The 25,606-nt window shown below is 36.1% G+C and overlaps 1 protein-coding gene and 1 long non-coding RNA gene across 10 annotated transcripts in view; both read left to right on the top strand.

The window, feature by feature from the left end:
* The window catches only part of LOC116177299 (serine/threonine-protein kinase NLK), an 87,291-nt gene extending 62,294 nt beyond the window's left edge, over positions 1-24,997 (top strand). For 2 of the 8 annotated variants that reach the window (XM_031496232.1, XM_031496239.1), the window contains 7 exons: positions 20,114-20,220; positions 20,272-20,357; positions 20,408-20,806; positions 21,111-21,312; positions 21,367-21,460; positions 21,969-22,060; positions 24,086-24,997. In XM_031496232.1, the coding sequence (XP_031352092.1) occupies positions 20,114-20,220; positions 20,272-20,357; positions 20,408-20,806; positions 21,111-21,312; positions 21,367-21,460; positions 21,969-22,047 (967 nt within the window). In that variant the 3' untranslated portion in view covers positions 22,048-22,060; positions 24,086-24,997. The other 6 variants (XR_004146647.1, XM_031496233.1, XM_031496234.1 and 3 more) reach the window with 6 other exon arrangements.
* On the top strand, positions 18,048-19,397 carry LOC116177300. 2 transcript variants are annotated; one of them, XR_004146648.1, is made up of 3 exons: positions 18,048-18,342; positions 18,393-19,207; positions 19,261-19,397. It is a non-coding gene; the product is annotated as an uncharacterized LOC116177300 (long non-coding RNA). The 2 variants fall into 2 exon arrangements; XR_004146649.1 differs by having other exon boundaries at positions 18,393-18,976; positions 19,261-19,394.
* Positions 24,998-25,606: the final 609 nt, after the last annotated feature.

Raw genomic sequence — 25,606 nt, 5'->3', positions numbered from 1 at the left:
TGCTCTCTTGAACTGATATACGCAGCAAGGACAAAACTTCATTTCCAACACGGTTTAAAAATCGTATTATGAAAAATCTACTGAAAAATCAACTCTCTAAATTTTGACTACCCCTAAATTGCCTAAACTACTTAAATCTCAAAAAATCGAAGAAAAAATAAAATTATACCTGTAAAAACATTTGGTTATTAACAAATGCTCTTTACACTTTATTTCGAGATCGTTATGCCTAACCGTCGAACACCCTGTATTATAAATTAATAGTTCTCGATCTAAATAACAAAGAAAATAAAAACAAATGAACAACAATGTCAAACAATAAACGAACTTTGTATATCAATTGATATCCTCCAGTGACGTACGTTAGGGTATTAAAAATGAGGAAAACAATGAAAAGCTGTAATGATCAGCGCACTTGACCTTAATATTGTGCCGCCAACACCCGAAACATTTTAATTGGGTTCAGCTAAAAAAAAATCTTCACCCACGTAAAATCCTAAAGCCTGTTATAAACAGGTGCCAATTATTTACAACAAAAAAAAACAGCCCGACTCCTACCAAATGGTAATGACCGATAAACCTTCAACGCTCGAATTGACCAAATTAAATTCGAAAATGCGGAAAATTAATTACGCCCAATCGTATAATGCGAACAATAAGAAAAATGCCGCCGAGAGCGCGTGGAGTTAAATATACTTCGAGGCATTGTGAAAGTGCGGTATTTGTTATTGCTTATCACGCTTCGATATAAAATTGGGTGAATAATCCACGATCGGCCACTTACGCTCGCCAGATGCGTCCATTAGAAAATAAAAGTTATTTTTGGGTTCCACGGTCAAATCCCTTACGCGTTTTTTTACGAACGAAATAATGCAAAATTTGTACATTAATAAATACAATGTCTTTGTATAGAAACGCAGTTTTTGACGTACGATGGGTGGTAAAAATAGTTTCTTTGTTGTTTGTAACCAACAAAGATGTTCATATTTAAACTGAATAATTAGTTCCGTTTGAGGAACGACAATTTAGCCGCGTTTTCTTTGTCGTTTTGAAACGCGCAGCAACAAGAAAATTAAATCTGTGCCCAAGACAAAAAAATTAGTACATTCCTTTGTAGGTAATCGCATATTGTGGAAGCGATTGGCAGTTTCCAACGAAATTGGCCAGGTATTGTAACTAATTTATTGCGATTTTTTTATTAATTCTTCTATTTTTTTAATATTTCCGAATGGCGCGAGTAACTATGACTATCATTTTTTGAATTATTTGGTTAATGTCTTGCTTAATGTTGATTACTTGGTTAAACGGAGAGTTTCTCGTAAATGATCCGCTTCTGTAAGGTAAGGTGTTTCAGAGTATCCACGCTAGTTTTTCTGTGGCAAGTGGAAAACAGTTTCTCGAGGAAATCCGCGTGTTAAAGAAAAAAAAGTTTCTTACTTATTGATCTATATCGACGCCAATTAAATTCAACATAGAAAATCCGCATAATTTTGTAGCGAATATTCTCGAAATCCCGATAGACATCGAGGCGTGATAAAAGATTGGTCATCGGCGAAGGCGGATGTTGCGTATTTTTTCCGGGAAATATGACGTATTTCTTTGAGATCACTCTAGACTCAGAAAACGTTCGAGAACTGTCGAGAAAGATGGGCATTTGCTATATAAGCTATTCGCATTGTGCTTCAGGGAGTTCTAACAGCGTTGCCCAAGTAAATTGTTAGTGATAAATAGTTAACCATTCGTGATATGTTAACAAATTGTGGGTGATAAATACCAATTAACTGGTATAAATTCCGTTAAAAAACTTTTTAGGAAGGGGAGACTACTTACCTTAAAAAACATAGATTTATCAAACTATCCCGTTTTATCCTGATATCAACAGTATTTTTGTATCGCTTGGTTTTCAATGCTGTGGGAGTTTTGTCATTTTCCGTACAGTAAAACAAAAAGTGCAACAAAAAACAAAGTTCCGGGCCCAGTTTTACCTCAAATTCGTGTTCAGCGACCCAAAAAGCATCAGGTGCAAGAAAATTAAAACTTTGCTCTGAGAATCCAAATATTCCTAGCCTATATGTATACAGAGTGTACACATAAATATGTAAAAATTTGGATGCTGAGGGAGTGTTAAGAGACCTACTTGAAATTCCCTAAACTTTGTCTTCCTCTTTCTCTACCTCATTTTACGGGGGTAACCGGGATAAGAAGACCCAAAAACCTAAGCGCGCTAACGAAAAATAAAACGGGCAAAAATTGGGGAATCATGAATGAAAAAGTCGTAATGGCAAGTGAGACAACGAATTGTACGCTGATGGAGAAAACTCAACCGGAAAAAGGGAAATGAAATGTTATACGTTTTCCCCAATAGGCGAAAGAAATACCGAACAATGCCTTAAATTTTTGCATAAACTAAGGAGTTAACCCGTCTCTTTAACAAGTTAACCTTTCAGGTCTAAGTCAACTACACCATGAGTTTTTTAATTTACAGCTTCCGTTAGTTTTTAATTGCCTATTAAGTAAATTTAACATGTAGTCCGTTTACGGCTAGTACTGCTGTCCGATACATAATTTAGATACGGAGGTAGATTTTTTGATTTCGATACAGCAAATCGTAACCGAATGTACATTACTTTCGGGGAACGATGGCGTCGCTCGTTTGTTGGAAGCGTCCCAAAGTAATAGAAGGGACGCACACACAGCCGGCGTTCGTTAATCTCTACCATTCATTGCCTCTCCTAACAAAGAAGGGGTAGAATGGAATGGAAACGCAGCTTCCCTTCGAGGCGCGCCGTGCCTTTGCGAACCCCCCTTGAATTTTGCACAATGTCAAATTAATATTATTACTTTGTGATAATATAGATAAGCGTCTTTCTCGACACGCGTTTTCTAAAAATTAGTATTGATTGGGCCGAAGTGATTTTTGCAAGGCTTCCATGTCGTAATGTTTTTCGAGATCTTTTCATATATTCTGCTGGTGAACGTTCTATATTTCAGCTTAATGCATTTCTTTTGTTGGCCTCTTGCTTCGTTTTTCATATACACGCCCAACTTCGTGAGCTTTACCTGATTCCTACGCACCATCAAACTTATTTCTTAACTAAATTATCATTCATTTCGCTGGTTACATTCCTATTTATAGGTGTGGACGTAAATGTAATCCCGCATTCAGTCACTTGCGTAAAGAAGGATTTGTAATTATTGTCTTCGGTTCATTAATTAAATTAGGCCTTTTATGGAAGGCGACGCAGGTATTATTAACTCATTCCCTATGCAAGCACGCGAAACAATAAATCGATTCATCCCGCATTTCTTCGTTTCCTTATTATTTGTCTTAACATGAAAATTCAGGTTTATTCGCATAAACACCAACCAATTTTTGATTTCTCGTCTGGGCACAATAGTAGAAATCAGGAATTTCCTTCGTCCGTTAAATACCAGTAAGTGCCACTCCTTTTTAAGTCCAAAACTGAACATGTTCGTCTTTAGGACTCGAGCTATTTCGAGCGCCCTTTTTTGTTAAAATTTCATCAAATTTTAGATTATTTTAAGCAACTTTTAAAGAACAAAATTGTTGTCCGTCTGTATGTACAGAGTGGTTCAAATTGGGAATCTCCGTAACGGTGAGAGATACTGTGCAGGTTAAATGGGGGCCAAGTTGTCCCTTCTTGTAACTTAAAAAACGCATTTGGAATTTTTGAAAAATCTTTGAAAATAACTGAGATATCGCCGAAAAACTGAATATGTCAAATTTCGTTTTTATAAGCATTTTTTTATGGGCACTTTTTATAGAAGAACCCAAATCGGCTACCAGGACTTCCATAAAACGCTAGATGTAGAAGCTACAGGCTACTACTTCCTTATTTCTTACGAACGCCATATTGGATTTTTACAGAATGAGATATAGGATAAAAATTCGAATGCCTCGTCATTCGTCATTATGTAAAATGTAAAATTAGACTTGAAAGGGAGGGGGGAAGAGTACCTCAAAATATAATCTGAGTTTGTACCCTCTCCAGGTTGAGATACAAACTTACGTTGCTCGTTTTCAAGATTCTCTTGAGGTGTTAGAATGGTTTTCAGCTTTCCCCAGGTCACTTTGAGGCCCTGTCCCTATTTTACTCTCTCTTAAGTCAACAATCATTAGGATTGGCCCTAGCCCTAGCATTTCTACCTTCCACAGCACCTTTCAGCAATGTCCTTAGCAAACCTCTCTCTTAAAATGTGTCCAATCCAGATGTCCCTTCTTTTTTTCAGAGTAGTCCACAGACAAGGCCTGCCTTTTCCAACCCTCCACAACAGCGCTTCATTTTTCACTTTGTCCACCCAGGGATTCTTTAACATTCTTCGGTAACGACACATTTCTAGCGCTTCGACGCTTTTTTACAGTCGTCGCAAGAGTCTGGACGAGTATATCGGGAGCAAAGTTGCTTGACTGTAGACATTAAATGCATTATTAATAATAAACACATACAAAAGTAAAACAAGTTAAAAAGTAATCGTAAACGATTTACATAAAGCGCATTTCCACTTGCATTCATTTCCCATTTGTAAGATGCAACTTCTGTTAAAATCGTAAAAATCTGGCCACAAATATGAAAGATAGCGTTGCACATGAGCAATCCATTTTTGACGTGCTATTTCAATTTCAGTTTATAAGAAGAATTTCATTCCAATGCTTTTCTAAATAAGAAAGTTGGAACTGCGCATGCGTAAACCTAAATTTTGAAACTAGTGTTAGATTTTCCTTTGTTCCAAGCGCCAAAGTATCAAATTTCACTTAAATGCTGCCATAGATAAAAAAAGTTGGCACTGCGCATGGGCAAAGTAAAATTTTTAAACTGGCGCTAGATTTTCCTTTATTCCAAGTGCCTATGTATCACATTTCATTTAAATGCTCCCATAAATAAAAAAGTTGGCACTGCGCATGCGCAAAACCAAATTTTGAAATTGGCGTTTGATTTTCCTTTATCCCAAGTGCCTATGTATCAAATTTCGTTTAAATTCTTCCAGAAATAAAAAAGTTGGCACTGCGCATGCGCAAAACCAAATTTTGAAATTGGCGTTTGATTTTCCTTTATTCCAAGTGCCTATGTATCAAATTTCATTCAAATACTTTTATAAGAAAAAAAGTTTGCAATTCGGTTTATAAATGGTCGAGATGCGAAAAGGGCACTGTAAATTTTGATTCGACTCAACTTTTGGCATTGCGTATTATATGGCTAAGACTATGCCCATATTGAATTTCATGCAATTCAGTTCATAACTAACGGAGATGTAAAAGTGATCGGACATTTCTAAACAAAGTTATCGTTCACACGGGCAGATAGAGGGTCAGACAGGCAAAGGAACAGACGAACAGACAGACAACAGACAACAATACAAAATTATAAATGATCTCTAGGATGGTTAATAAACGGCAAAAGTGTAAAATTATGGAACATGTAAAAAACGGTTTGTTGGTTTTTTTACAATAACTTTTTTAGCAGTAAACGCAGAAAAAATTCCTTCCTTGGTGCAAGCCTCGACACCATAACGAACCAAATACCGAAAAAAGTAGAACAATAGCTCTTAAGATAAAGAACTAGTAGAGCGTCGCAAAACGAGCGGACGGACGGACGGACAGCCGGACGGACGGACAAAGTGGCCACAATAGCGCATTTTTTTAAATTTTTGTGGAAATGCGCTAAAAAAATTATCAAAGTCCTCGTGTGGGATCGAAGGGACTTCAGCGCATTTTTGTGTGGCAGATCAGTATTCTATTAGCCACTTTTGACTCAACCATGAATAAAAGATCTTGTCGAAGGATACCACATTCTCTTTGACGGTACCCACTTCCGATGCCCCGTTCACCCGCAATTCGCGTTTGAAGATTTAAATCCACCATCAGTAAGATCGTGTTGGGGGCTACCACATTCCCTTTGACGGTACCCACTTCCGACGTCCCGTTCACCCGCAATTCGCGTTTGAAGATTTGATTCCACCATCAGTAAGATCATGTCGGAGGCTACCACATTCCCTTTGACGGTACCCACTTCCGACGTCCCGGTCACCCGCAATTCGCGTTTGAAGATTTTTCTCCACCATCAGTTAGATCTTGTCGGATGCTACCACATTTCCTTTTTCGGTGCATACTTATATTACACCCACATTTTGGTGGATCTCGCTAAAAACCTTCCACAAGATAGTACTTAATTTTTGGGGGGCACTTCTCATTGCTCGAGCTTCTATTGGCGACACGAGAAAGAGAGACAGCCATTCGAGATTTACGAAACGTTAAAACGCGTGACAGAATTCGCAACGGAAAGTAAAAGGTGCCCGAAGTTGACTACCTCTCGAAGACGCGCGCGCGCGCCATGCAAAAGGTCGTTAATTTCGCCCCTAGGCCAAAAAACAAAATTCCGCCACGCAGGAGTAGTGCGCGTTTACAACATCTTTCCGACGACACCAATTTGAAAAGAATCGGACCAAAACTGTAGTAGAAGATAGGAAAAAACTGAAAAACCTTCACGTTAGTATACTACGCTCGAGGACGACGCCCAGATGTCGCCAACCCCCGCATCATGTAGCCCTGTTCCCAAGGTTTACAAATTACACGGCCTTGTAGATACACGTACACCCGTTGCCTTTCTAAAAGAGTTCTTCTACGCGCCCACATTTGCTGCCAGCCAGCCAGCCAAAGTGAGATTAAAAGCTACTTTTTACAACTAAATTTGCAAAAATACGCTAAAAAGCAACCACGTGGGGTTCGGCCCGAGGTATTTACCAGAGAACGGGTCAAAAAATTATCGACTATCGCAAACTAATTAATAATTTAATAAAGGGTATTTTTGTCCAAGTATATTCGGCTTGTATATGATAGTATTGAAGCAAGCATTTTTGCTTAGAAAATATATCAGTTTCAGAGGATGATTTATTGGGGTTTAACATAAGCGAGACGAGTTGTGGGTGTAGCGGTCATTTCTTTTGTGAGTTGTGACCACCAGGTCCGTAATCTTATATTTAAATGTCATTGAATTGTATATACAGTGTCTCATTTATCTTGAGATCGTCGATTAGTACGGAAATGATTTATATAAAATATAATTCATATGAAGGGGCTCATTTAATGATGTCAGGCTCATTTTTACATAACTGTCCCTTAAGGCTCGAGTGTAGGGCAACTAATTTTTTAAATAGAAACCTATATTTTGTATTGAATATTGAGATTCTACATCGGAAAATAATAAACTTTCGTGAAAAACGTGATTTCCTTACATTTGTCAAGCGCGATTTTTTGTTTGAGCTAGGAAGCTCTTCTCCAATGTATTCAAAGACTAATTTTAATCAGCGACAAAATTTTTCAGTAAGAATGCTAGTTGGACGCCAAGCTGGCACCCAAATCTACTGTAATAAATCCAAAATAAATTGTAGTCTGATTAAAGACTAATTTTGACCAACAAACATGTGGGAAGGTCAAGGCTTAGCCAGAAAAACGAATGTTTCAGTGCGAATGCTTGTTGGACGGCAAGGCAGCACCGGACTCGACTTAATTAAGTTCTAATTAGAGACTAATTTTGCAGTCTAATGAAAGACTAATTTTGACTAGCTACAAAAAATGTCGGAAGGCTCAGGTATAGCCAGGAAACGAAATGTTTCAGTGCGAATGCTGGATTGACGACAAGGTAGCATCCGACTTGTAATTAGTCATTAATTTTGTAGTTTAATTAAAGACTAATTTTGACCAACTATATATATAAATATCGGAAGGCTAACGTATAACAAAAAAAAACGAAATGTTTCAGGGCGAATTCTTGTTGGACGACAAGGTAACATGCAACTCCACTGTAAGAAATCCTAATTATAGAATAATTTTGTAGTCGTAATTAAAGACTAATTTTGATAGACTACAAAAGACGTCGGAAGGCCCATGTCGTGCCTATAGCCAGAAAATCGAATTTTTCAGTGCGAATGCTTGTTAGACGGCAAGGCAGCACAGGACTCGACTTAATTAAGTTCTAATTAGAGACTAATTTTGCAGTCTAATGAAAGACTAATTTTGACTAGCTACAAACAATGTCGGAAGGCTCAGGTATAGCCAGGAAACGAAATGTTTCAGTGCGAATGCTGGATTGACGACAAGGTAGCATCCGACTTTACTGTAATTAGTCACTAATTTTGTAGTTTAATTAAAGACTAATTTTGACCAACTATATAAATATCGGAAGGCTAACGTATAACAAAAAAAACGAAATGTTTCAGGGCGAATGCTTGTTGGACGACAAGGTAACATGCAACTCCACTGTAATAAATCCTAATTATAGAATAATTTTGTAGTCGTAATTAAAGACTAATTTTGACCAACTACAAAAGACGTCGGAAGGCCCATGTCGTGCCTGTAGCCAGAAAATCGAATTTTTCAGTGCGAATGCTTGTTGGACGGCAAGGTAGCACTGGACTCGACTTAATTAAGTTCTAATTAGAGACTAATTTTGCAGTCTAATGAAAGACTAATTTTGACTAGCTACAAAAAATGTCGGAAGACTCAGGTATAGCCAGGAAACGAAATGTTTCAGTGCGAATGCTGGATTGACGACAAGGTAGCACCCAACTTCACTGTAATAAGTCTTAATTAGAGATTAATTTTGTAGTATAATTAAAGACTAATTTTGACCAACTACAAAAAATCTCAAGGTATAGCCAGAAAACAAAATTTTCGCTAATAAGTGACAATTGAAGGGAATGTGAAGGACACGGTCGTATCAGGGACTAAGTAAAGAGTTTGATGGAGAGGTATCAAACTGAAGCTCTCCACTAGAATCAATAAGATAATACTTGATGGCGCAAATAAAGAAATATCCTTCCATGCGTATTTGTATGCTGCATGAAATTTTTGGAACTTTTGATTTTTATTCGCCTACATCAGCTTTCCCTTTCTGTGCCCAAAAATATTTCATTGTTGTACATCCGCAAGCTGAAGAAAATTAAATACAACCTCAGATCAGTGATGACTAACTTAAGATTAAATAGATTTGCTATTTTGTCGAATGAACATGAGTGGTTGATAAAATTAGTTGTGCGATTAATAACTTTAAGTAGTAAAAAACTTCTTCAATTTGTGTTTCTTTAAATAGATTCTTGTGAATCACCCTGTATCCACCTCTAAAGATCAACTTTAATGAGGTGGCGAATAAGTAAAGTTTGATTCATTGCAACTACAGGGAGAATTGATGTTAAACAATTTAATTTCAATTCTTCACATAAATCAATACAACAGTTTGCCGTATGTAAGTATGGTATTAGCTGCTTTGTATTACCTATACCCCTAAGCGTAATTATACTTCATACACTTATTGTTTCTGTTTTGTATATAAGCAAAGAAACTGATCGTTCTTGTAATTTCCATTTATTTCACATTCATTTGCTGGGCTGTAGGTATTCGGAAATTTAGCTTGTCCCATCGTCGTTTAACAGGTTTCAAAATGATGTGCATTCGACAGTGCTTGGTTTCTTTAATGCAAAATTCGGTTTCGGACCTCCCTGACCATTATAGATAATCAGTTCCCAAAATAGTCAATAGTTTCGGATTTAGCACTGGAATTAAATGCAATTGATGCCCCTTTACGAGCCATGGCAGACATTATTATTGACCCACATTAGTTCAATTACTTCCATTCTAACTAACCTTCGTAGTCTCTCTTTATCTATCAAACATTCAGTTCATGCACTGGTGAACGCCTACAGGATAGTTTGAGCCTTTTTGTGCAGTGCCTTAAGCGAAATGTGTCTGCCTATTCTCGTAAAGGCAAGAAAAATTCTCGACCAAACCCAAAAGGACTTACGTGTACAGGTACCAGAGAGACGAATCTTTTCAATTTCAAGGATACAATAGACCGGGCTTTTCTGTTAACAAAATTTTGACAAAAAAAAGTATCCACAAAAGCAGCTCGCCCCTTGACGGTACACATCAAGATTGTGCCCTACCTGCATGCATCGCAACGAAGAAACAAATACTCGAGTTCAAAATGTGATAAAGTGGGCATTTGCAAAACAAAGCTCTCAACCTTCGTATTTCTCGTTTTGCGATAATATTTGCGTGTGCAATGTCAGGAACTCAAGCCCTGGGTCGTATTGTTTTGCATAGAACGACGGCGGACAACCTAATTATAGAGCAGGTTTAGATACGCGGAAGTATTAAGCTAATTGACTAATAAAAAGCAATTAAAGTCTATAAACAGACTTGTAGGTGTCGAAGAAACTATTGGAAATGGACACTCACGTCCACTTTTACTGTACCGCGAATTAACAAATTAAATCAATAAACCGCTTTGAGCGTGGTACCATTAGTGCGGTTGCAACAACGCGGTGTGCAGCAGCATTATATTTTTAAATTGCATTGTGTCTACTGGGGGCATTATTAACATCGGGGTGGTATTTCCGCATGCTGGTCTAATGCAACATGAATCCTATTCAAGCATGTTAATTGTGGAAGTGGCGGTGTTGGGGAGATGATATCGTGGGAATAATAACAATTTGAGCGTCATCTTCTAAGGCAAGGAAAAGAATAGGTGGTCATCGACTTTACTCAAGGTCGCCAGGCCTTTATACAATGCCGGACCCTACACACCTGACCTGCTGCTGATGCTGCTCGCCAGGTACAAATCGCTATTCCCCCAAGACGCAAGTTTTAACCTGAAATTTCTAGTTTCTACAACAAAAATTGTCCGTAGCTTCTCTACCATAACAATTTCTAGCGCAAACTCGCTTTGTTTTTGGGACGAATCGTAAAATCAGACTATATTTAAAAACTAAGCAAATGGACACCACCCAGAAAGTGATCGCAAAATTCATTATGTAAAGAGAGACCAAGATATACATATACGTTCAGCGCCTGCACTTTTCTAATGCAGCAGATGAAGGGGTAGATTTTCTCATTTACATCTTTAGAGATTGGTGATAAAGACAACTGACCATTTGAGTGGTGTTTTTCAGATGGGGAATCTTTTGTGTTAAAGTTGAAATAGTGCCGTATTCAGAATAATTTTTCACATGAAACCGTATATGTATATTTAGGAATTTTAGGGAACAAAAGAAAATGCCCGAAGAGTCCGAGAAACATGAATGACAGAATCACAAATTAACGAGATCGATTCAATATTTTGAACCATTGATAGTTCTATGAAATATTACTTGCAACAAATTGCACCAATTTTATGGGACATTTCAGCTCGTAAGTCACCCTTAACAGTGCCCTTTTCGAGGTCTTGTTATCTTGGCATTGTTATATTTATGATTAGATTTATCATGAGCCAGTTTATTTTTCAGTTGTGACAAGTGTGATGAAACATTAAGATTGTGTAGAATTTCGAGTATATTATCAAACTGTAAGTGTACCGATAGAACATACAGATATAGATATTACGAGTATCAAATTCCTAACAACACTAAAACAAAAGCATTTTCTTTCATTTAAATATAAAACACATTTCAAAAAATCTCAATAAATATAAAATGTCTGATATTTTTGGACAAATATCGAAATCATGAGTATGAGGTTAATTCAAACATCAAAATTCGGTTTGATTCCGTTCAATTTTTTTGACTCATTACTGTCGGAATTTTTATTTTGTCACTGTTCAATCTTTAATAATTAAGGTAACGTTAATTTAATTACTTGCTTTATTTATTTATAACTAATTAACAATAAATTTATAACAGTCTTAAAACGAATTGATTTATAACTTGCTAAAATATTATTTATCACTCGCATATACTTGCACAATTTATAACAGCGCGAACTATTTATTATTTCGACGTTTAGAACTGTCTGAAACGCAATACGATTTGCTTATATAGCGAACCCCTATCCAACTTCGTTCTTTATTGCCGATGACTGGCGCCTCGATGTCTATAGAGATTTCGGGAATGATCGCTACATTATTATTATGGTTTCTGCATTTTTTTGTACATTTCTTGCAAGTAGCTTTCTCTGTTCCCCCGCCTATGTCTGAGATTATGCCGGGTGGTGACGTGAACAACGCACCATAGGAATTTCAATAGTAATTTTTTTCATTTCTAATTATTTCAGACATAAATTATATTTAGCTTTTTTGTAGAGAAAAAAATTACGAAACCTTCCATGATATAGCTTTGAATTTTTTGAAATTTGTAACCAAGAAATTGGATAACTAAAAATTGGCGCTTTTAAGAATCTAATTCGGAGTAGACGGCAGGATGCTCGAAAGGGTTTCTTGCAGATGAAGCGCTTCAATTAATTAATTCACCGAGTTTATTTGCAGCGTTGCCTATATTTCCTTAGTATAAATTAAATGGATTTTCTTCTTGGAATTTAAGAATGCCCAAATATGTCCGCGTCTTTGCAATTTTAATATCAAATGCAGCTTTTGCAGTTAGCACGACATGATCAATTTACATTTTTTTAAATAATTAAACGACTACCCTGTTTTGGCATAATGATAGTTTGGTACTAAGGCGACCTTTAGGAAAAAAAAAGGTCAAGGTTTCATGGATAATTTGAACAACATTCCCTTGAACAATTAAAAAATTAGGCGAATTAACCATATTTAGAAAAAAGAAACTTATTGTTTGTACGCAATGAGCGGTTCGTGTGTGATTGTTTTTCATAGTTAATTAGGGTGTATAATCACTACAACAATAGGTAGAGCTAGAGGTAATGATAAAGAAATCGATAATTACATATATAAAAAACGGGCATACATCCTGTAATTAATGGTTTTAAGTTTGACCACTGTTATTGATTATTTACAAATATAAGAGCACAGAGCCCAAAAAGTCTTGTGTTGGCCTCGACGAAGATGGCAACCTCGTCAATAGCAAAATAGATCTCTCGCTATAAAATCGATTTTTGTAAAATGTGTCATTTAAGCGTATCGACATCTTAAGATAATTTTTTCTGTTAATTAAAACAAATTGACCCGAAATTCACTTTATGTATTCGCTGATGATGTTGTTTGCTAATGATAACTGCTTTGCTGCGAAAACGTGTCTGTTTTATAGTGTTTGTGTGCTTTGAATTTACTATTCGCTATGTCAATTATAAAATGATATGGCGACACTTTTGATTTTTGTATCGATACGCAAATGATGGCTCGGTCCCTTGGTATTCTTGATAACAAAATGGCCGATTCTTTTAAATATCTTGAAAAGCAGGAAAGCCATTCGTCTACTCCGAAAGAAGCAACTTATAAGAGGAACTGTAATCTATGACAAAAATGTTTTTTATGACCAGACACAGTTGTGTTAGTTGAGTTCAAGCGACGATCTCCTACAAAAGATTATTCGAACAAGTTCTACTTCCCAATTCGCCGGCAAGGGGAAAATCATGGTGGAAGCGTAGGATACAACAACTTAAAAAGTAATCGTAAACGATTTACATAAAGCGCATTTCCACTTGCATTCATTTCCTATTTGTAAGATGCAACTTTTGTTAAAATTGTAAAAATCCGGCCACAAATATGAAAGATAGCGTTGCACATGTGCAATCCATTTTTGACGTGCTACTTCAATTTCAGTTTATAAGAAGAGTTTCATTTCAATGCTTTTCTAAATAAGAAAGTTGGAACTGCGCATGCGCAAACCTAAATTTTGAAGCTAACGTTAGATTTTCCTTTGTTCCAAGTGGCTATGTATCGAATTTCATTTAAATGCCTCCATAAATAAAGAAAGTTGGCACTGCGCATGCGCAAAACCAAATTTTGAAATTGGCGTTAAATTTGCTTTTATTCCAAGTGGCTATGTATAAAATTTCATTTAAATACTTTTATAATTAAAAAAGTTTGCAATTCGGTTTATAAATGGTCGAGATGCGAAAAGGGCACTGTGAATTTTGAATCGATTCGATTCAACTTTTGGCATTGCGTATTATATGGCTAAAGCTATGCCCATATTGAATTTCATGCAATTCAGTTCATAACTAACGGAGATGTAAAAGCGATCGGACATTTCTGAACAAAGTTATCGTTCACACGGACAGATAGAGGGACAGACAGACAAAGGAACAGACGGACAGACCAACAGGCAGACGACAGACAGCAATGCAAAATTATAAACGATCTCTAGGACCGTTAATAAACGGCAAAAGTGTAACATGTAAAAAACGGTTTTTTTGTTTTTTTTACAATAACTTTTTTTGTAAGCGGTACAGAAAAATTCCTTCCTTGGTGCAAGACTCGACACCATAACGAACCAAATAGCGAAAAAAGTAGAACAATAGCTCTTAAGATAAAGAACTAGTAGCGTCGCAAAACGAGAGGACGGACGGACGGACGGACAAAGTGGCCACAATAGCGCATTTTTTTAAAATTTTGAAATGCGCTAAAAACGGATTGTGTTCAGAAATTCCGCTTCAAGTTTGTACGCTGTCAAAAAAGCAGTAGTTTGCAGCCCGTAGATTTTTTGGTAGATACACGAAGAGACTTTTCTCCCCTTTCAGCAGCGTGCCAGTCTGGATGTGTTTGGGGCTGCCATTAGGAAAATGTCATGAATGATGGAAGTGTCGGTAAGAAAACACAAACTTGTTGCATATTACTATAGGTAATATGATGAAAAAGATCGCTGTGAAATTACTTTTCTCGTATCAGTTACACTTAGAAGAAGAAGCGATAGCTGGACTAGACAAAAAGAAAAAGTGTCTAGAACTTCTTTGCACTTCAGAGATAAAAAGACAAACAAACTGGAATTGAATTGTTGCCACTAAAAGGTGTTACGCTCGTAGCCAGAGATATCTGTACAAAACGTACTTTTTTGTAAAACCGTCTTCGCTTGCGCTTCCGGCCGCGAAAATTGTTACAGCAAAACCACGATCGATTCATAGTTGGCGCCCCATTCTCATTTACTTTTTGCAACGGAAGGCGCCGGTTTTTGGCGATTTTGAAAACCGCAAGTACACTTTCTCAGTATATACGAAAGGTAATTGCACCTAAAATAGATTCTGGAAATTCTCCTGATTCAGCTCGGAAAAACCGACGCCGCCGTCGCGTCGTCCGTAATCTATATCAGGTACAATGTAATTTTCGGGATGGAACTATCGATTTAACCTCATCGAAAATGTAATTTGAGGTAATGGTTAAGGTGACACCGTGCCATTCGATATAAAAATAACTCAACTGCCTGGATGCTTTAGTATAGTAAAATGATCGTGCCGATTTAATTGAAATAAACGTGTGAAACTCCATTTTTATCTTTTGGAGGTACTTAAAAGTTAATAAACAAAGATTAAAAAAAGGCTCGTTTGCTTTATGTGCAATGACCATCTGTCTGATGCGAGTAGATATAACTAGGGGGTGGTGCGCGTGTTTAAGTGGAAGCGAAGTGGGGTGTGACGTCATAAACACGTGTGCACCAGAAAACTAGGAAAAAATGTACAGCTGTGTAGTGCTTACTACAATGTACTTTGGCAAAATTATCATTTTAATTGATTTTATCGAGCTCCTGCAGCGGAAATTCCTCATCGAGCTTCCAAATAAGTGTTTGTTGAACGTATTTACCAAAACTGAATTGAAACCTGTGCATGTTCAGATTCTTTCAGTTTTATGGATTGCTGTTAAAAAGCTAGCTGTTGATGCACCGAACATGAGCCTTTGCCCAGGCTGTAGAGTTACACTTCCATACTCGAACAGGGACCTTTTAGTTTGTAGCAAACCATCCGCTCAACCAAGATAAAGCTTTTCCGAAAGTCATTCAATTTGGTATTTTAAATCTCAATATGACACTACCCAACAGTTTAAGGCGTGTCCAAAACGTCCATATCAATTAAAGAAAAATGGAATGTTTGTTTCACAATATTGTTGTAATTAAGAAATTAAGAAAATTATTACGCTAGTAGTGATGTCGTCCAGACGTTCTACTTGCCTTTTATGTGTACCCTCTTCCGACACACTGTATTCGTGATATTCGCTCTTAAAGTTTTAACATTAGCAGTTCCTTTTACTTTTAATTAGAATACCATGAAAGATAAAAATGTAAAAAATGTACTGAAAGAAAAATGGACCAGGCAATGAACGTTGAGAAAAGATTCAGGAGATGCACCCATCTCATTTGCTCCATTGAATTGGTTGTACACACACTTCCCCTTATACTATTCGCGGAATTTCATATTCATATCTGTACTCCACTTTTGAGGTGCCATTGTTACACAGCGGTGGACTTGACAGTGTGACTGGTTCCAATGAACTGTCTTCGTGTAAACGCGGCATTAAATTCAACAATGGTTTTTCAAAAAATAGGTTTTAGGCAAATGTTTGTTGATAATTATTCCTAAATTACAAATGTTTTTTATCGGTCATCTACCACGTCCCAAAAAATATTAATATTGTAAGTTTGGAAGAGAGAGGCGTGCTCTCACCACGGCCAGGGCTTAATCAGGGAGAGGAGTACTCCCCTCGAAATTTACAAAATTAGTTCAAAATATTATCAATTCGTTGAAAAAGGCTTCCGTTCTTCTTCCGAAATGAATTCCTGGCAACGGTATTCGCGTGCGTGGAAAATACGTGATTTCAAGAATATGGCGCTAACGGTAGAAGTGAATGAATGATTTTTTTTAAAAACGTAAGACCTATACAGGGTGTTTTTTGGGAGCTTTAGTTAAAAGTTTCTGGGAAAGTAAAATAGGTAGGTTTTTGAAAATTTGTACTTAGGAGTTACTCTGAAGGCCGAATCGATGTAAAATAGGTTCAAAATGGCCGCACTTCCGGAAACACCGGAAGTAGATAGTAACTTCGTTATTTTAAATGGCAACCCCTATTTTTTATTGCATTTTTGGATTCTACGTGAAATTTCACTTCTTTTGATACCCATATGTCGATATCTGCCATTTATGGTTTTTAAGTTATTTTGACTTTAAGAAAAAAAAATGGCGGATGCAGATGGTACCTTGATAATTGATTACTTGAAAACGGTTGTAGTCATGGCAACCTATTTTTATCAGTGCATAGAGAATGAATAGGGCTTTCTTTTAGTGCACTTAAAAAAAAAGTTAAGTTGCGAACGACCGCCCCTATGGATATCCAAATTTATGAAACTTCAAAGACTAAAAACTCAGTTTTTTTAAATGGAATGACCATGTTCTTACTATTCCATGAGATAGAGAATCGAAATGGGCATATTTTGACAATACATGTTCCTATAGCTATCTTTAACAGTTTCTGAATTATTCCCATTTTATTGAATTGACACTATTTTTTTAGGATTTTCTTTTTAGTAGTCGGCCATGATTCTATGACAATTGAATTTTAAACAAATCTAGTGACACTAATCCATCACCCACTGTTATAGGTTAACATAAGTTTTTCAAAAATCGAAAAATGACTCGCAGTGGTTTCACCTATTTTGGAATTTAATTGTTATTTATGGTGAAATGGGCGGCGCGTGCTTTCCGTACATTCATTCGAAAACTGGAACGAAATTGTATGAATTTTGGAAATTTTGTACCCCTAATGCACTACAAACCGTTGAAGCACAAGTGATACAAAGCTCTACAAGAGAATATTTAAGAAAATGAATTGAATTGCAAATGCAAGATTAACAAATTAAATTCAATGCAAAATATAAAAAAACTTCGTTGAAACATTTTTGGTATGGAATTGTTGCTAGAACAGATATCGCATTACCTTTCTGAATTTCCAGACTTATAAGTTGTTTAAGAAATTCAGTTGAACGAAAAATCACCAAAAACACGTTAATAATAGCCTTCATAATTAAACTGTTTTTGATATAATAATGAGTCGATTAGTAACGCAAAGTAGATAATAGTATATTCTATAACGAGTATGGAATAGAGTGTATTCCGCGCGAGTGGAAAGTTCGTCACACGAGCCGAAGGCGAGTGTGACGGTTCCACGAGCGTTGAATACCTATTCCTTACAAGTAATAGACATAATTTTTTCTACTACTACGACGAATTTTTGCAAAATATGTAAAACAAGCAGGGTTAACTATAGACAATTCACACATTAGTATGGACGTCTATGTACGGTGGGTTGGTATAACAGATCCCTGTGGCATATTTGATTTGATTTGTCTAAATGGCTGTATAAACAAATTCCTCGACAATTTCTCTTCCCTCAATATTATCCCAGAAAAGGAAAACTAACTTTTCTGTGATATTATTTACAAATGTGCACATTTATTGAATGTGCCCTGTCCTGCGCAGTGTATCGGCGTGGATCATTTAGATTTAGATAAACATAACCATAAGCGATAAACGTATTCGAGATTGCGACCGGAATGTAATTCATGATGTGTATAAATTCAAATACAAAATGCTACAAAGAGGACGTTATGGATGCAAATTAGAAATAAACATCATAGCACTACTCGAAAAATTTGTATGTAAGGTATCTACGAGTGTAGGTAACATTTTAGTGAGCATTATATTTTAGGTTAGTTTTAAAACTTCCTGGAGGAAATGTGTTCTGGATGACCAACAACGTTAACTGTTTTGATATGGATGTTCTTTTTGTATAGTGCAGTGAGGTACATTAATTCATTGTAGAATATGCAACTTGATGTTTGGTTGTAGGTATACCAACGTACGGGTTCCTCGTAATTGTAAACTTTCGTTGTACATTAGTTTTCGTATTGGGTATTCTAATTACAGTTCCACCTAAGTCCACCGATTTTTATGTTCCACAATTCGTGCTTACGACAAGCACCACTAATGCCAACTATAAGAGCAACCTGCAAATGTAAAATAAATATGATGTAACGAGTAACGATTTGAACGTGTAATGTTATAGTAGATATGAACTGTCGGGGGTGCTTTTTGAATAAACATTTTTACTTTGCTCGTTGATAGAATTTTTGACTTTTTAGGGAAATAGCCGCTGGATTGCATTTTTAACAAGGCCTGCAACTTAGCATAGCTGCTTATATCTACATTATTGTTCAAAAGTATCGTAGAGCACAGCATGGAATACGTTTTCCACAATGTGGATGCTTTAATTTACTGTGATAGTTTGCTAAAGTAAGCACTACGTTCTCTGAAAATGAGTTGGTTTTTTTCTTGTCCTCCACTCCAAAAATTTGCTGTATGTATGTTCGTACACTTTTAGTTTGTCGGGAAGTAAATTTTTTTGCGTGTTCTGCTTCCACGGTGATTTCCGGGGGAGTATTTGAAAGTTCCATTAAATCCTCACTGGCCACTGCTATTCATTTTCGCGCTACCGGTCCTTAAAATTTAATATCTGGCGCAAGCGTAATTAAAATTTTGACAGTTTAAGAATTGTGGTTTAGGATGTCCTGTTTTAGATGTCGCCACATGTGCTCATTCCATCACAAGAGCTAGAATGAAATTATTCCACTTCACTAGCAGAGAATAGGCGAGATTCTGTTGTTAAAAAAGAAGCAAGTATGACGTGATTCTAAGGAAGTAGTAGAAAAAGATAGCTATAGGAACATGTAATATCAAAATATGCCAATTTCGATTCTCTATCTCATGCAATATTAAGAACATGGTCATTCCATTTAAAAAAACTGAGTTTATAGACTTTGAAGTTTCTTAAATTTGGATCTCCATAGGTGCGGTTGTACGCAACTTAACTTTGTTTTAAGTACAGTAAAAGAAAGCCCTATTCATTTTCTATGCACTGATAAAAATGGGCTGCCATGACTATAACCTTTTTCAAGTAATCAATTATCAAGGTACCATCTGCATCCGCCATTTTTTTTCTTAAAGTCAAAATAACTTAAAAACCATAAATGGCAGATATGACAAAAATAGGGGTTGCCATTTAAAATAACGAAGTTACTATCTACTTCCGGTGTTTCCGGAAGTGCGGCCATTTTGAAAATATTTTACATCAATTCGGCCTTCAGAGTAACTCCTAAGTACAAATTTTCAAAAACCTACCTATTTTACTTTCCCAGAAACTTTTAACTAAAGCTCCCAAAAAAAACCCTGTATATTATAACGCAGTGATTAAACTGGAAATTATTCACGGAGTACGTATGTTTGCAAATGGGGGCCGGTTCCGAGATTGCGTCATCTTCAAGTACCATGGAACGATAAGATTACCTGATGATGACGCAATCTCGGAACTAATGGTAAGCAATTTTTCCAATTTCAAGATTCAATTTGAACTGATTCCTTAACGATACTTAGATATGTAATTACTGAACTTCTTCAAAGTGACCTACACAAAATAATAGTTTCACACCAGCCACTCTCCTCGGACCACATAAAAGTTTTCCTGTATCAAATTCTTAGAGGTAAGGGAGATTTCGCTGCTTGGTTTTTTGCTGATAATCGAATGTTTTTAGGTTTGAAATATTTACATTCGGCTAGAATACTACATCGAGATATCAAACCTGGAAATTTACTTGTAAATAGCAACTGTGTTCTTAAGGTTGATCACGTTCAATGTACATACAGTGCGATAATCTTCTTATCTTGCAGATCTGTGATTTTGGTTTAGCACGCGTAGAAGAGCCCGATTCGAGCAAGCACATGACACAAGAGGTAGTGACACAATACTATAGGGCGCCCGAAATATTAATGGGCGCGAAACACTATACGGCCGCAGTGGACGTATGGTCAGTCGGATGTATCTTCGGCGAACTTCTCGGTAGACGTATCCTATTTCAAGCGCAGAATCCCATCCAGCAGTTAGAGTTGATCACCGAACTGCTGGGGACGCCGTCGCTCGACGATATGAGATACGCGTGTGAGGGTGCTAAGTCGCATATGTTAAGAAGGGCACCGAAACCTCCAGCTTTAACCGCACTTTACAGTTTATCTGCACAGGCGACACACGAAGTTGTACATTTACTATGTCAAATGCTCGTTTTTGATCCCGTAAGTACTTTGGTCCTCTGTAATTAAAATAATTGAAAAGTTAAAAACCTTTATTTTATAGCAGATGTTAAGTTGACTTTAAGATAAAGTGAAACAGATGATTGTGCATTCTTATGACAATTTCAAATGGGACGTGGAGCACGATATAAAATGAAGTTTAGATCAGAATGCAATCTTGTTACATTGACAACCTAAGCTTGCAATTTTGGACGTCTAAATTACATATCTATATTCTGCTATAAAATAAACACGACTTGTATAATAAATAACTATTATCAATTATCTACATATGCATGACTTTCAGGATAAACGAATATCAGTAGTCGATGCGTTGGCACATCCGTACTTAGACGAAGGTAGATTACGGTACCACTCCTGCATGTGTAAGTGTTGCTATACCACCGCCAGCGGAATGAGACAATACACGACGGAATTTGAAACGACCGCGCCGCAACCCTTCGACGACAACTGGGAGAAGAAGCTCACGTCGGTTCAACAGGTCAAAGGTAACCGGCACTGTGGTCATCAGACCGTTTGTCTTACCTCATTGTTTTTTTCAGAGGAAATGCATAAGTTTATAGCGGAACAACTAAATACAAGTAGGGTACCGTTGTGTATAAATCCACAATCTGCGGCATTCAAGAGTTTCGCCAGGTAAGACGGAAGCCGACTTCGCAGACCAGCGCAGCGCCATTGCATAGGTGACAGCACACTTTACCACTTGGTGTACGTCTATACGAATATTATTTAGTCGCTGTAAATGCTTCTGTTACCTTTTTTAAGTTTTTATATCAGATTGATGTATTTTTGTTTTCGAAACGGTTACGTACACCAACGGGTTTAAGTGTTAAGTTTTTTTTAATTATTAATGTTTTATTTTCTAAACAAATATTAATCTGATTAATCACTTCATAATCATTGATTTCCATGCTGGCGCGTGCGTTAACTATAGAGAGATAAATTTGACTAGTGTAGTCGTAGCTCACTCCTTAGTTCATCCTTTGTAGTACTCTTTCTTTGACACTAACATTTCTCTTCTTTGTTTTTAGTTGAATTATACTAAAAAGTATTTTTGAGATTTTTTGTGCATGGAAATCAGTAATAGTTCAAATTTTTCACATTTCTGGCCAGATGAGTAAGATGATGGTTGTGTACCCCGCAGGAAGGAAAAAGTTTGCATCCCTTTCAAGAAGACCCTTGAAATTCTGTTATCACCCGTCATCTTTCTATGTGCCGCGTGACGCTTTTTATTAGGTCAGTGCTTTCAGTTTATTCATTTATTTAACTCCTCATTTTTTTTGTAAAAGGTTAATTTCACATTTCTTGCAATTTTGTAAGAGCATGCCGATTATTTACAAAACAAAATTGCCTTCTGAAAGTCATCGTTATACACAGCAGTTCAAGCAGTAGATCACAATGTAAATATTAAGTACTTAATCCATCTATCATCTTCTTATCACATATACTAAAGCACAAACTGCTTTGTTCAGATCAAATGTTTTCATTTTGTTTTAAAATATTGTGAACCGCCCTGTATATACGCAAAAATATGCTGTAATTCTTTCAAAAAAGAAATATGCATATACGAAGTCACTTATAAATATAATAGCCTTTTCAAATATTAACAGGGAGCAATTCTGAACAAATATTATACTAAAGCTTTGTTCAGATCAAATGTTTTCATTTTGTTTTAAAATATTGTGAACCGCCCTGTATAAACGCAAAAATATGCTGTAATTCTTTAAAAAAAGAAATATGCATATACAAAGTCACTTATAAATATAATAGCTTTTTCAAATATTAACAGGGAGCAATTCTGAACAAATATTATACTAAAGCACAAACTTTGCTTCGTTCAGATCAAATGTTTTCATTTTGTTTTAAAATATCGTGAACCGCCCTGTATATATGCAAAAATATGCTGTAATTCTTTCAAAAAAGAAATATGCATATACGAAGTCACTTATAAATATAATAGCCTTTTCAAATATTAACAGGGAGCAATTCTGAACAAATATTATACTAAAGCACAAACTTTGCTTTGTTCAGATCAAATGTTTTCATTTTGTTTTAAAATATTGTGAACCGCCCTGTATATACGCAAAAATATGCTGTAATTCTTTCAAAGAAGAAATATGCATATACGAAGTCACTTATAAATATAATAGCTTTTTCAAATATTAACAGGGAGCATGGATCCAACTCAAAAAAAAAAAAAAAAAAAAAAAATACCTACTGGATTATCTGGATTCTGGAATAGGAGGGTGGACAGGGTCCACGCGTATCTAAGCCTCAAATTCGGGCCGTTTGTACTACCTCCCTGACTAGAGTCGTTCAACCCCTCAATGTCATTTTTTTTTTATTATACTTTGATTTTATTAATTAACACGACAAAGCCATCATGGAGTTCTATATAAACCCCTCAATGTCACTCAAGCCATCCCACACGTGAGATGAATCTACGGATGCTGGAAGGGGAGGCGGCTCTAATCGTAGCCATGTCCGGCCAAGATACCCCCAACATGGATCGTTTCAGTTGAACTAGAGCGGAACATTCACAAAGTATGCGTTGTGTGTCGTATTTTTTATTCATTTTTTTAATGTATGCTAATTTGGAGTAAATTTGGTATCAAAAACCATAAGGCTAAACTTTGGAAACTATTGGTTTCAACAGGATGGTGCACCTGCGCACAACGCCCTAATCGGCGAGAATACCTGTCACACACATTCCCTGGTAATTGGGAAATTTGTGGGGTGGGTATTCTCCAACGGTTCGTTGAAATTTTCTACTCTTCTACTTCTAGTAAAGAGAAATATATCGCAGTAACAAGTGAAAAGGTTTTCGTCCGAGTAAATTCAGCGCATTTTTAGAGGCATCTATGGTTAAAATTCCACAGAAGTATCTAAGCAAGTTGGCACTGCGGAGAATGCGCATGCGCACATATAATATTCACAATATGATATAAAATGTTTGCATTTAAGACAGTTGATATTGCGCATCCTGCGATATGTTTGCCTTTACTAGAAGTATCTGTGGTTAAAATTTCAAAAAAATATATTAATAAAGAAGAAATTTGATATTGATTTGATGAAAAACGTTGAGTATCCAAATATGCAGGGTGTATTAATTAATAGTCTTCTGTCAGTCTACTGCTTGAACTGTCATCGGTCAGGTCATTTGTTTTGTAACCACCACAAATTTGATGTTTTCAGAAGGCAATTTTAATAAAACTAAAAAGCATTAGTAACAACAATTGTAACGTACTGTATTTGTTGTAGTTCTACAGTGGCGCATCCGTCAGAACTACCGCCTTCGCCGCATCAATGGGACTGACCTTGGAATAATCGTAGGTAACATGGTATTTATCAACCTGCAATTCTGTTTGCCAAATTCTTCATTTCGTAACGTGATAAACAAGTGTTCATTTCTCCGCTGATTTAGTTTACCGAGAGAGCTTCAGTAATAAGTAACAGTACACCAAATGTTAATTCAGGGATAAAAGCAAAACGCAAAAAAATAAACAATGTTTGTACTACAAAAAAAAATGGACTCAGTGTGTTTCGTGTGTATATTAGTCGCTCAGAGTGTGTGATTGTTAATGTACCAAGTAGATCTGCCAACATTTAGAAGTGTACAGTTCTCACTGCCTTTTCTTAGTGATAGTAGGTATACATATTGTTTAGTTTGATAAGACTGGGATGGTTTTGTATTAATTCTGAAGCATCTTTTCAATTTCCTTTTCTAGTTTACACTCTTCCTTCCTAATCTTAAAACAATTAGAAATTTGTAGATTAATTGAAAAGTTGCTTCCAAAAACACACCACCAACTGACGTTCGAGATTAGATTAATTTATGTAACATTTAAGACTGTATATACATAGACCATAGCGTAATCAACTTAAGTGTGCAGCTCTGTGAAATTTTCATCATAGTGAAATAAATGTGAAAAATTTACACGTAGAACTGTAGTGTAAAGTGTAATAATTGGTGTAAGTGTGCAATGAATTATGATAGACTGCCGTGATACATATAAAAATGCATTTAACCGTTTTAATACTTTTTAAACTTTTCGTCGCAGGTAGCGAATTTTCGTTTAGGTAATTTTAACAAAACAAACATAGATTTTAATTCGGTGGTATTTTGTCACAAATTGTGCAATAAAATTGGCAAATTCTTCTCTTTTATATGACTAATAACATTTTATTTTGTAAATATGAACACTTTTATTAATCAAAATCATCATTGAAGCTTACAATATTAAGTGCAAATGTGAGCAATTCATACTTGTTGTAATATGCACGTTGGTGGTCTATTAAGCTGTTTTAAAACGCTTTGTACACATTACACATGAATATTTTTTAGTCACTCTTTTATTCGTTAACAACCTTCGACTGTAATATTATTTGTAGTTTTTTTTGTTCAATCAATTAATTCGGTTTCGTATGTACATATATTTTAATTTGATTGGGTAATTGTTTGTTTTTAGCATGTAATTAATGAATGAGGAAAGCCCGCTCAAATAATTAACCTATTTTAATTTTGATTGAGGTGGCGTGAAAAAGTGTCGCAGAACCTTTTGCGACAATTTTTCTCGCCACCTTAATAAATAGAACTGTAGTATGTACAACTGCAATTCCAATTTTATTTCAAGAGATCTCATACAGATGTATATAGTTTCCTAATCATATTTTTCTTTTTTAAGTACGGTCAGTCTATGTTATGCGATTGTCATCTTAGTATCTAATATGAAAAAATAAACTGATACTAAAACAAGTCTTTGATTTCTTCATTGCAGTATT

Source organism: Photinus pyralis, unplaced genomic scaffold, assembly GCF_008802855.1.
Source record: "Photinus pyralis isolate 1611_PpyrPB1 unplaced genomic scaffold, Ppyr1.3 Ppyr1.4_LG7, whole genome shotgun sequence".
NCBI classification, from domain to species: Eukaryota; Metazoa; Arthropoda; class Insecta; order Coleoptera; family Lampyridae; genus Photinus; species Photinus pyralis.
This window is presented reverse-complemented; position numbering and strand designations above follow the sequence as displayed.